The sequence below is a fragment of the Protopterus annectens genome, chromosome 13.part0 (assembly GCF_019279795.1).
Source record: "Protopterus annectens isolate FY-2018-M chromosome 13.part0, PAN1.0, whole genome shotgun sequence".
Taxonomy (NCBI): Eukaryota; Metazoa; Chordata; order Ceratodontiformes; family Protopteridae; genus Protopterus; species Protopterus annectens.
Window position 1 is genome coordinate 516964309 of NC_056747.1, and position 13944 is coordinate 516978252.

General features: G+C 37.2%; 1 protein-coding gene across 1 annotated transcript in view; it reads left to right on the forward strand.

Moving 5' to 3' along the window:
• GTF2IRD1 (GTF2I repeat domain containing 1) overlaps positions 1 to 13944 on the forward strand; it is a gene marked incomplete in the record, with an annotated part of 795304 nt that overhangs the window by 214796 nt on the left and 566564 nt on the right. Inside the window, 1 exon segment of the mRNA XM_044054146.1 lies at positions 25 to 285. Within this exon segment, the coding sequence (XP_043910081.1) occupies positions 25 to 285 (261 nt within the window).

Genomic DNA, 13944 nt, shown 5'->3' on the forward strand with positions numbered 1-13944 from the left:
TTATTGCTTTGCTTTCCTCCAAAGACTCAACTGTAACTGTGAATCCTGGTGCTGTCAACTGTCATTTACCCTCCACAACACAAGGGGGAGCTCAAAATGGCTGCTGGAACCATCTGAATGAGCTGCGGAGTCACGTGACTACACAAGAGGAAACTGAAGGGCAGAATGGAGTCGGGAGGAGTTTTTCTGATGGCGGTGGGTCTCAAGGTGCTGACTACGACCTTATTTCCTGTGCACAACGTTCTGTTTCATCTGACAAGGATGTTGCTGGCATTGAACTTTCAGGTACTGTTTTTTCTATGGGGCAGATGTTAGGCCTAAAACAAACAGTTGTTTAGTTCGTAGCACCCCTGGTTACATTACTGATACAGCCAACATAGCAAATAATGAGGTTATGGACAACAGGGGAAAACTTAAGGGGTTGTTACAGAACAAATTCTCCTTTTCTACTACTTTGGGAGAAAGTGGGCAAGAATGTCATGAACATTTGGACTCTGTGACTCACCATGGTTTTCAATCACTTAAAGACATGATTTATGGTTTTGAAAAGAAACTTTTTAAATATAAAACTTTCCAAATGGATATCATGTATTTTAAAGAATGTATTGCGTTGAAAATTGTACCTCAGGTCTTAAGGATGTACACATTTCCCTTTGGTGTAATTTATGATGGAAGTGTTTACAAGATTTTGTTAGCTTTTTTTGATGCATATGGCTTAGAGTTTCTTAAAAAAATCTTGTATTATTATGAGAAACAAGTTACTGCTCTAGGTAAAGAGGTTGAAAAAATGGAGCATTTAATTTGTGATGATTTATTGTTTCCCCAGTACTGTGAATTTTACTGCAGGATTTTAGACAGGGTAGAAAAAAGAAGTTACTCTTTGTTTCTTAAAAAGAAACGGAAATTGGAAAGGGATGCTAAGCAATATAAAAATAGGGAAGTATACCCATTGCCACGTTCAGTAGACATTCACCCTGTAGAAAATGGGATATTTGAAGTGAGACAAGGTGATTCTATGAGGGAAGTACAGTCTGGGGTGGAAGAGGAATGTGAAAGATGTAATAACCAAGAGACTATCAGTTATGATGCACCTTGTGAAAATTCTGAACAGGATTTTCAGGTATTAAGGTGCTCAGAGAGACTGGCAAGCAGATATTTAGAGAAGGGACAATACCCATTTCAACCACAGAACAGGAATCATTACTGGGGCAGGGGCAACTTCAGAAGGAGATAATTAATGCATATAATGGGTACATCATTTATAATTACACAGAGAGGGTGGTTACTGAGGAATATTTCAGATTATTTTCCAAAGGTTTCAGATGTATTCCCAAGAGGAGAGTGGATATAGTGGACAGCTTGATAGAATTTAAAATGTATTTAAGGAAGCTTAATTTCAGCATTATGTTTTGTTGAACAAGATGAGAAGGGACGGCAAGGTCCTGAGAATAGGCATTCCATACTTAAAAGAAAGAGTACATTTTAATCTACCACTACACCCCCTATTGAATGTGTATGAAAAAATAGTTGTGGAAGACATTTCCAATTTTCACTGTAGGAACAGGAAAAAAGATTACAACCTTTTCAGGGATGAAATGTTGTTGTTGGAAGATCTGGGACAGGATAGTAGTATCCGTATTATGACACCAGATTGGGGGGGAGGGGGGATTGCTAAATTTCAACTCTGTGGACTATTCTAATAGTATGCAGGCTATTCGTTTTGATGAAAGAGTTTACAAACCTGTATCTAAGGATGAAATTAACATAGCCTATTCCAGGATAGATTCATATCTTGAGGAATATGTACTAACACAAAGAATTAACGTGAAACTGTATGAATTTTTAAGCCACAAATTCCCTATTATTCCCACTTTCTTTGGGATACCTAAAATTCATAAGAGCATTCAAGAACCCCTTTTTAGACCCATTGTAGCTGCAAGTGGGTCCAAAATGCATCCACTTGCTGTTTTATGGATAGATGGGTTAAGCCTTTACTGGAAAATGTGGATATCAAGGACCTTTTTTCAGTGACACCTAAGGAGGAGGAGTTAGTTATTTGAAGAAACCTTGTTTTTGACCTCCTCATTTTTGCACGATAAGATTATGCTTTTATGTGAGATTATGTCCTTAATTTTGGAAAACAATTTTATGCAGTTTGAAGGGGAATACTTCCAACAGATTAAGGGGGTAGCTATGGGGGTAGCGTGTGCCCCCATATATGTGAATATGGTTTTGTTGGGATGGGAAAACAAATTCTTGTTTAGCTGCCCCTACTGAAAGAATGTTGTGTTATACACTAGATTCCTGGATGATTTTTTTTTTTTTTGTGGAATGGCCCTAGTGATGACATTCCATTATTTTTGTATTATTTAAATAATACCACACATTATCTGGAATTTACACATACATACAACACAATACATTAATTACCTGGACATTACCATTTCACATGATAAGAATGGATTCAGGTCTAATGTGTGCCGTAAAGAAACTTTCTGCAACTCTTTTTTGCATTTTTTTAAGTAACCACCCTCTAACGCAGAAGATGAGCCTGGTTAAAGGGTCAAGTAGCGAGGATGACCTCCCATTTCCAGGATGTTTAGTTTAAGCATTTCCACCAACCCCCAAATCACAAGATTAGGAAAAAAAGGAAAAGAACAAGTAGAAAAAAATGTGCTTTCTGGGGGGGGCTGTGCCACATTTCATAATTCTTTATCACCCTCATGACATTGATTTACCTTCACCTTACCATCACTGATGTAGTAGGGCACTGTAGCATGTGAAATACCTTCTGCCTGTCACATGCTGCTGCTCTGTGATCAGAGCCAGGAGGACTGTGATGTTGTTTGGCATTCCTTTTTTTTTTTTTTTTGCCCTTTGGTCCTCAACCAACAAGCCTCCCCTTATGAGACTCAGCGTATTGTTTCCCTTGCTACAGATGCACCCAGTATAGTACAAGGCAAGCCATCTGAAGGAGTCTGTCATATAGGCAACCATGACAGTTGACAGCTATGACAGGCAGGCACGAGGGCTGCTTGTTTCCCCTTTCACATCACCAGTAGGAGGAGAACAATGTGGACATTTCTGCTATGAGCCCTGTCCCCACCACTGGTGGAGATGTGAGCTCCTTCATTTCTACAGGGACTGCCAGTATCCTCCTGCTTGATCCTGCACACTTCTTTGCCTATCCAGACAAGAGTTACCATCACCAGGTTGGGTAGCCACAGTGCACATTCTTCACAATACTAACTTAGGCTTTCCATGCTCCCCAGTCACTGCCTTTAGTACTGGAGCAGAAGGAAAGCCAGTTAGGAAACCGCAGCGACTTCCCCCTAGGATGGAGCCATAGCTGTTCATTCCCCATCTTTCCTACTCCAGCTGTTCCAGCACCTGAGACAGTATTCAAACTCATATTTCTTTAAAATAAACAGTGCTTCTACAAACAACCACAATTGAGACCTAAATCTACACCAAAACATTAACAAGGTTCCTAATGGTGTATTCCCAGCTAATAGAATTTTTGACCTGTAGTGGCAACTTAAAGTACTATTTTGACTATCTTTAAGACTAGTCTTGATGACTGGGTGGGTAGACACAAATGCACACCAGGCTTATCATATAAGGCCTTGCTTGATTTGGAAGGTGAGCAGTATTAAGAAACTGACAAAGGTGTCTAGAACTTTTACTTTTGTCTACTTAAAGGTGCATATGGCTAAGTACTTCATGGTCCCTGTGATCACTTTCCTAGTATTATTCCTATATTCATATGTTCCTATATGGCCTTAACGCTATTTTGAACATGAAGTATTTATTATAAGCACAATAAACTGTTTAGTTGCTTTTGCCTATTCATATGAACAGTTTTTAAATGCATCTTATCTGTGTAAGCATTCTAAAAGTGTTTCTATGTATTTGATTTGTTTCAGCCTGTTATATATAAACCTCATAGTTTGAAAGTTCTTTAACTCTAGAAAGCATTTGACCAAGGTACTAGGTTCTTTTATTGGGTTAAGAGTAAAAGTTGAAGACTTCCAAGATGCCTGCATACTGATCAGCATCTTAATTCAGCTATCCCAGTGTGAAAAAGGAGACCAAAACAACAGCCAGTGATATTGTCAGTTTGAGTAAATTTCAGTTATTGGCTAGTAAGTATACTGTCTGGATGCCAAAAAAGAATAAATTTACAGAACCCGAATCAGAAAAGGTGGGGAGAAAACACTTTCTTGAAGAATCCTGTAGTTGTTCGGCAAAATGCAGTTCAGGCTCCAGCTTTGGTACAATAGATAGCTTTCAGTAATTTACAAGAAAAATAAGTCAAATGTATTTAGAGTTGATTAAAATAAATGAAACATTGAAAGAGTATGTCAACTCAAATAACAGCCTGAAAAAAATCAACAGAGCTTTAAACAACTACAGACAGACTGTTAAAACTGCAAAAATCAGAGGCTGAAATGAAGAAAGGGTTGGATGAGAATGAGACTGCTCAAGAAGAGCTGTTTCAAAAAATGGTGGAGTTAGAAGACAGAGGATGCAGAGAAAACCCAAGATTTTCTGCTGTACCAGAAACACTGGAAGAAACAGACTGCATTAGTTTTATGAAAACAAAAATAACAACTGACTGGTATTCCACATCAGAATTTGTTAATTGAAAGGGCATGTTGTGTGTATGCTTCAAGCCTGGCCATAAGAAAGCAGCTAACGCCTGTATTAGTAATGATGCAGTGTTGCCAGCAGAAAGAGTTGATCCTGACAAAACTGTGGCACAAGCTCAAAATATTAAAAATTGGGGATAGAGTGTTTGCAATAAATGATTGTTCGCTGTACAACAGGCAGAGGAGAAGCACATTTATCCCAACAATCAAAGAATGTTGAGAGGCATTTGTGAGTTTCAAGCTGCTGCATCCAGCTGTCTTCAAAATATTGTTTTCCTGGAGGATCAAAGTTATTTTTTTATGCTGAACTGGCTAAGGAGGAAGTACAGTAATTTGTCCAACAAGGGCTGAGCCATCAAACAGAATGGGACTCTGCTTCTCTTTTTTTTCTGATGGTAAGGCTCATAGAGAGATTTTACTGGTGAAACATCTTCTTATCTTCCAAAGGAAAATGCTTGAGAGACAGAAAAAAGCACTTGAGCTGACTAGAAGAATCAGTAGTACCTTGGACTTGAACTAGAGTCTGGGGTTTGGAGATGGGGATGGACAGGAAAAAGACCAATAACACTGAATTTAGTGAATAAATGTGAGACTAAAAAGCATCCATCACATTTATGACATTTGGCTTTACAAGAAAGTCACTGAAAATGATTGGATTTTTGTTGACTTTGTTAAACTGGAGAACTGATAGTCATATGCCACACTTCATGTCACTAATGTTTGGAAGGACACTCAGAGAAAAAAGAGAGGAAGAAAGAAGGAAAATGTATTTGTATAACTCATAAGTTGCACGTGGCAAAGTATTTTTATGGATTGCTGTGATAAAGATGCTAAAGTAAACGGGTGCTTTTTTTCTCCCTTTTAGTTTTAAGAAGTATAAGCATTTCAGTGTAAAAAGTGAAAGAAGGCTAGACAAAAACAGGTTGTAGTCGGTAGGTTGTAATCTTGGGCTGTTAGGGTAGGGAATGGGGTGGAAAAGTAGACTGATTATAATATGTAGAATTGATTTTTTGTTACTTTTGCATAGGTAAATGTTTGGATTAATGCCTTTTGATTAATCTAATGACAATATTTTTATTTTTTATTTTTGTAGGGGGTGCAAGTGGGTTTTAAGAAAGAGAGACTACAATGTAATAAGCAGTGTTCTATAAGCAAATAAATATTCAGTATCAGTTGATAAATCTGCAGTTTGATGGCAGCTCTACATTTTCTCTATGGAAACAAGCTGACTAAAAGTGAAGGTAATTGAGAGGTCTGGATATTGTTTGCTGAGAGAAACATACAATTAAAATGTACAAGGGCAAGCAGTCCAGTAAAAAATAAAATTTGAAATTATTGTGAGTGAATAAGAGCAGCTTTTCTGGTAACTAAATGCATACAGTGTATAATTTTCTTAAGGCTAAAAGTTAAATGTTTGCTGAAAATATACACATTGTTCACATCTGGGCGGGTAATAAAGATAAAACAAAAACAGACGGCAACTAGTATAAATAGGAGCACAAGCTGTAACATGCATTTTAGCATGAATAATCTTAATTTTATGTTAGGTTTTGCGTATGTTTGCAGCTGTCAATTTTTTCAAAGATATGTATAGTTTTCTGTGTTTGTTTTAAGTTAAGGTTATGGGGGTTTGTTTGGTTGTTTGAGGGTTTTCATTAGAACAAAAAATCTTGTAAAATGTGACATAGATTCAAATGGAGATGACAAAAAAGTGTAAAAGATGATCAACCTACCTAACATCAGTGGGTGCATGTAACGCAAAAGCTGTTAATGGACATTTAAAAATAGCTGTCCTACAGTATGTAATAGGTGGAAATAATAACTTCTTTTCATAATGGCTGCACCAAATGTATTATCTTGAAATATGAATAGTCTCACAGATATAGACAAAAAGGAAGGAGTATTGCATTATATTAAGAAATGTAGAGTGCAAATAGCAGTGCTACAGGAGATGCATTTGGAAAGAAATGAGCATGTGAATTTAATATAGAAAGGATTTCTGGAGGGATATTCTGAAGAGTAACAGAGAGAAAGGCAAAGAGGAGTACTTATACTAATTACTAGAGGATTTCCAATAGTGATAGAAGAGGAAAAAAAGATAATAATGCTAGATTTGTGGTAGTAAAGAGGATACTGGCAAGGGAGAAGGATTACACTGGCATGTATTTATATCCCACCTAAAATTGCTGTTATGGAGCTTAAGAAAATTTTGAGAGAAATAATTGGCTTTCCGCAGGGACTATTACTTATTGATGGTGGTTGAAACTCGATTTGCAATAGTAAGGATGTATCTAGTGGACCTAGAAGGGAAATATAACGAAAGAAGTAGATTTCTGAAGAAATTTATGAAAATATTTAGTACAGAAGATGTGAATTCAGTAGTATGAGCTTGGGGAGAATTTACATTTATATATTCTCCAAGGTAAAATAACTGGGCTAGACTAAACAAAAATGATATTTCACAGGAACATATGCTTTTAATTGAAAGCTTCCACACACGTCCAATAACTATTTTAGATCCTGCACCAGTAACAACTAAGTTAAAAATGCAAGTTAATGAAGTACAAATAAAACAATGGCATTTCCCCACCAACCTGTTAAAAAGAGAAAAATTTAAGGAAATGGTAGTGGAAATTATTCAAGAGTTATTAGGAAAGATATACATTTCTTCTGAAGTTATAGCTAGTGATAAAATGGAAGTAGAGTTTAAAACAGGATAGAAATAAAAGAAAAAGATATATGGTGAAGAGTTAACAAGACTTATTTAGAGGAGCTGACAAAGTGTAAGTATTGCAGAGTAAGGGGAGTCTCACCGTACAAGAAGAGGTGCAATTTCAAAGTGCTAAAGAGAAAATAAGAGAGTATCTAAATTATATTCATGAGTTTAGAAAGATTGCTGTTAAGCAACTGTTTTTGATAACTCCAAAGCATAAAACCTTTTAGCACAATGACTTGGGCAACAAGAACGTAGAAAGTGTTGTTGCTAAACTTAGGGAGGCTATAAGAAGAAAAATAACCAGCGATCCTGTAGAGGTATAGCAGGGGAATAAAAATAGTACAGGGCATAAGCACCAAGTCCTATGTGGATCACCTCAAAGCTCTATTTCTATACTCTGTCTCCTACAGACTACTGATAGGTGATCTTTGCCTGGCATAAAAGGCATCCCTGGTCCCCATTCTGATGAACCTTTTGCCCAGCTGCAAAACAGCATCAGAACTATTAGATCTAAGGACCTGAATTTTGCTTGCAGTGCAGATAGAACACACTGGAGAGACAGATAATTCTCTGAGATACATTCCTTTCTCTGGAACAGGCTCCCCATCCATGTGAAACAAGGCCCCTCTTTAACCCTATTTAAGCATAACTTAACCATTAGATGGGAAATGGAAAATTCACCCCTGGTCTGGCACCCACATCTCCAATGGACAGAAGCAGTCAATAAATCATGTTGTAACCAACAGTCACCCCTATATAAATATATAAAACATATAACTTGTGGGACACATTTGGGTTACATGGCTAGACTAAGGCCTTAGTGGTCGTTAGCCTAGTATACACCTATGAACCTGTGAATGTGGAAATCAACAAAAAGTACAAATGGAAATATTTATGAAAGACTTTGGTATGCCAAGGTTTGAGGTAGATGAGGCTTAATGATTAACAGTTAAGGCAAGAGGAGATGAGATAAAAATTGTGACATACACTCAATGTGCAAGAAAGTCTCCAGGAATAGATAGTATTCCTGTGGAAGTTCAAAAGCTAGGAGGGAAGAAAGTGATAAAGATCTGGAAGGTTTTGTTTAACAGTATTTTAAAGGGAGGGTAAGCACCAGCATCCTAGAAGAAAACTGTTGTGGCTGGAATACTTAAATATGGTAAAGGCCCATCAGACCCACCTTTATATAGGACCATTTAAATTTTAAGTCATGATTATAAAGTGTTTGTAATAGCTAAAAGAATGGCAAACGTGTTGCCAGCATTGATAGATATGCATCAGTGTGGTTTTGTGGAGGGGAGGCACACATTTGACAACATTAATAGAACAGTGATGATCCAGAGGAAACCAAATGTAAGAGAGTATAGTGGTTGTTGGTGGGTCTTGATACAGAGAAAGCATTCAACAAAGTAAGCTGGGATTTTATGAGTATGGCAATGGAAGTATTTGCTTTCCTTGATACAACAATATCATTAATTATGAGGATATTATGAGGGCTTGAAGGCAAAAATTAAAGTGGGAGGGTTCATCTCTGGTAAGTTGTCTGAATAGAGGAACCAAGCAGGATTGTCCTTTCTTCTGTTTATTTGTATTATATTTAGAGCTACTGGCAAGGAAAATAATGCACTCAGAAATTCAAGGATATAACTGATATGGTAATCAAGAAAAGTTGGCTTTGTTTGCCGATGATATTATTCTGTACTTGACAAAACCGGAAAAGGACAACTTAGCGTTGTGGAACATTCCAAGATAGTTTCAAGTCTTTTCTGGATATAAAATTAATGAAGACAAAACAAAGGTTGCAAATTTAAACTATGTGCCCATATATGAACTGGTTCAGCAATACCTATATTTATGGGAGCATGATACAATGAAGTATTCAGGAGCATGGGTTAAAAAGGATTCTGTTGTAGCAGCCAGGGGCATGTGAGAAGAGACTAAAAGATAATACAAAAACTGAGCACCTGGAAGCTCTTGTTTATGGATATGGATAGCAAGATATAGACAGTGAAAATGAGTTTAGTACCTTTATTTACAGTTCAGACATATTTTTTATCAAAAAGAAGAAAAGTTGTGGACAGTAATTAAACAGTTGAAGGATTTTATCTGGGAGGGGAAGAGGGCAAGGGTTAAGTGGGATAAGTTGATCCTTCCAATTGAGCAAGGTAGTTTAGGATTACCTGATATGAAGAGATATTTTACAGCTAAACAGTTAAGACTCTTATACTTAACACAAGCAGAAATGTATAATTCAAAGTGGAAAGGGATGATGGTAAAATAGGGAAGAACTTCAATAAATAAGAGAGAGCAGGGTTTTGGATGCAGATCCTTAAGGAGAATAACAACTTTACAGAGTATTATATTATAAAGTTGCAGAAGGTATTCTGAGAACTAAGCCAATACAAGACTGGAGAAGGGATATTCTGAAGCTAGGGATGACGCAATTAGGGGTACAGAGAATAGGCAAGAGGGGGCTGGAATTTACTGGAGAAAACTGGCAAATGAATCAGGGTATTGGGAGCAAATAACTAGAGAGAAAAATGTAATGGAGTGGAAAGAGGCCAAGAAGACATTTAGACTAGAGACTGTCTTCCCTGTCAAGGATTGATGAGTATTAGCAAAAAGAAAGGGATGGGGGAATCCTAAGTGAAAGACCTGCTGTAGTAGAATTTTTAGCTGAATCTAGAACAGAAGCTGTTGTTAAAAAGGGAGAATCAGTAAAGCATATAAAATATTGCAGGATAACCATAGGAATCAATCAGAGAAGATTGAGAAGAGAGTTTGGATAAACAGTTCACAAGGAAACAATGTGGGGACATATGCATAGCTCCTAATTAAGCAACAAAGGCTAGAAGATTTAAGATTTTTGCTTGTAAGTGTTTGCATAGGTATTTTATCCCCCAAGCAGACTCCAAAGAATTGTTCCTCAGACAGATGGCAAATGTTGGAGGTGTGATGGAGAAGAAAGAGGTAACCAATAACATATGTTTTGGGAGTGTAATGAGCTGTCAGACTTCAAAATTCTCTACAGAGTACTCTGTCAGAAAAATTAGGTGAGCAAATGGGAGTAACTAAGGAATTGATTTTTTTGAGCTGGGAGACAGGATCTGACTTGTCTAGACATAGTAAGGCCTTGTTAAGTTTAATTCTAGTGGCTGCTAAAAAGCATTTACTACAAAAAGGAAATCTAAGTCTAAACAAACTGTATTTGAAGTAGTGAATATAAATAAAAGAACTGGACATGAGAACTTCAGAAAAGGGTAGGTGTGAATGACATAGAAAAAAATATGGAAATTGTGGGAACAATAAATGCAGAATAATGTTTTGGAGGACAAATGAGGTTTAAGGGATGGCAGGAATTGATCCGTTTGTTACACTGGACTGATAATTATATAAAAAATATGTGATATGTAATGTTTGTAACTGAACATGTTAACATGGTTTTTCTTACATAAAATGTTTGTTTGCCTATGTTTTAGTGATAATTCAATAAAGGTGTTAAAAAGAAGAATAAAAGTGGAGGATAAGTTGTTTTTCCCATAAAACAACATGGTTTCAGATTGCCAGATTTGAAAGGATACTTTAGAACTACATAGCTAAGGCTGCAATATATAACACAAGCAGGATATTTCAATTGAAATTGGCATGATATGATATTGAAATGGGGAGGCTGGTAGTCCACACAATAAGGAGAGAGTAGGATTTTGGATGTAGGTCCTTAGGGAGAAAAATAACAACCATACAGAATGTTATAAAGTAAAAATCATTAGCAGAAAAGCCACTCCAGATAAATTCCAAGTAAGTGTCCTTTCACGTTAAGAATAAAAAAAACAGAGGAGGAGAAGTACCAACATCCTGGAAGAAAGCACTGGTAGCTATATTACTTAAAGAAGGTAATGATCCCTCAGACCTAGCTTCATACAGGCCCATTTCAATACTAAACCATAATTATAAAGCATTCATGTCTGTAATGGATAAAAATGACAAAAAATAATGCCAGAATTGATAGATATGGATGAGTGCGGCTTTGTGGAGGAGAGGCAAACATTTGACAACATTAACAGAACACTGAGGATCCAGAAGGAAGCAGAATGTAAGAAAGTACCATTGTTGTTGGTGGGTCTTGGCAGAAAAAGCATTTGACAGAGTAAGCTGGGACTTTATGAGCAGGGCAATGGAATTATTTGCATTTCCTGAAGAAATTATAAGGTTGATTAGGAGGAAATATGAGGGATCGGAAGTGAAAATTAAAGTGGGTGAGGTCCTCTCTGATAATTTCTGCTTGAGCAAAGGAACCAGGCAGGGGTGTCCTCTCCCCTTTGTTATTTGCATTATATTTAGAACCATTGGCAAAGAAAATAAGGGACTCAGAAGTTTGAGAATATAATTGGTATGGTAGTCAAGAAAAGCTGGCTGTATTTGCAGATGATATTATTTTATACCTGACACTACAGTGTTGTAGAACATTTTGAGACAGTTGGGATACAAAATTAATGAAGCTAAAACAAAGGCAATACCGGTAAATTATGTACCCACACACAGATTGGTTCAGCAATACCCATATTTATGGGGGCATGATAAAATGAAGTATTTAGAAGTATGAATTAAAAATGATTCTGGTGTGACAGGTAAGTGAGAAGAAACTAAATAAAGGATAATACAAAAACTGAGAAAAATGGAAGCTTTGTTATATGGGTATGGATAGTAAGATATAAGCAGTCAAAATGTTTTTGGTCCCTTTAGTCTTATGCATGGGTCAGGCATATTTTTATCAATCAGAGGAGAAGTTTTGGATAGTAATTAATAAAGAACTGAAGGACTTTTCTAGGAGGGGAAGATGGCAAGAGTCAAGTGGATAAACTGATTCTTCAGTAGAACAGGGCAGACTGGGATTACCCAATTTGAAGGGGTATTTCAGAGCTACACAGTTAAGGCTGCTATACATAGCACAAGCAGAAAACTATAATTCATAGTGGAAAGGGATGATGCTGAAATGGGGGGAAGCTCAAGAGACAAGGAGAGACTGGGATTTTGGATGCAGGCCTTTAAGAAGAATAACAATCATACAGAATAGTATGTCCATAAAGTAGCAGAAAGTATTCTAAGAACTGAGCCAACCCGGAAATGGAGAAAGAAGATTCTGCCGATAGGGATGACTGCAATTAGGGATACAAACAATAGGCAAGAGGGAACTGGAATTTATTGGAGAAAACTGGCAAAGGAACCAAAGTATTGGGAGCAAATAACTAGAGAGGGAAGGGTAATAGAATGGGAAGAGGCCAAGAATTTATTTGGAGTGCAGGTTACAGATTGCCTTCCCTATCAGGGATTGATATCAGAGTATAGGCAAAGAGAAAGAAATAGGAGGGGTCGTAAACAAAAGACCAGCACTGGTAGAGTTTTTAGTAGAATCTAGAAAAGAAGCTGCCACTAAAAAAAGGAATAATTAGTAGAGCATATAAAATATTGCATGATGACTATAAGAATAAATCAGAGGAGGCTAGAAAGGTTTTGTAAGAGAGATTGGATAAGTAATTCACAAAGAAACAATGGGAGGATATATGTATGTCTCCCAAATATGCAATAAAATCTAGAAGATTTAGGATTTTTGCTTGAAAATGTTTACATAGATATTTTTATACCACAAGTAGACAATAGAAAATTTTTCCTCAGGTAGACCGCAAATGTTGGAGGTGTGACTGGGAAAAAAGAGGTGCTTTGGAATATATTTTCTGGAAGTGTGATGTGTTGGCAGACTTTGTGTGATGCACTGTCGGAGATGCTGGATGGGTGGATTGGTGTGACGAGAGAGAGGATTTTTCTGAGCTTTGATACAGAATCGGAATTACCTAGAAATTGTAAGGCCTTGTAGTGTCTAACTATGGTGGCTGCCAAGAAAGCAGTTACTAGAAACCCCCAGGTCTAGGTAGGCTGTATGCCTGTGACTGTATCGAAGTCCACCAGGTTTAGCAAGCATGATATCCCCTTGACAAATCCAAACTGGGTTGAATCTAGTGTTTGGAGATTACCTATATCTTTGTTGATAAGGTCCATGAGGATTCTCTCCATGGCCTTGCAGATGAGGCTAGTCATGCTAATAGGTCTGTAGTTCTTAGTCAGTAGAAGGACCACCTTTGTGCAGGGGGATAACAGTGGCTGTTTTCCATTCAGCTGGACTGAAGCCGGTGCTTAGAATGTGATTGCAAAGAGTAGCCAATGGTGATGCTAATTCTTGTTTGAGCCCATTTAGGATGCAACCTAAGATGGTGTCAGGTCCCATTGATGCTGTGTTTTTGGCCTGCAATGGACCTGGTCTTTGGTCAGTAACTGAATCCAGGTTAGCTTTGCTACAGTCTGTCACCTTGCTGCCATATCAGTGACCTAAACAGAGCAGGTAGAATTTGAGAAGTATTGAAAAAGTTTTTAACAGCACCCAACATACATTTGACTTAAAACTATTCAAAACGTTCTGGTCCTGCACTTTTTTTTCTAGAACACTTATGGAATTGCATTTTCTCATGGAGAAACTCATTTCCTTCCACAAGGAGACGTAAACTGACCAGTAACTAATCAGTG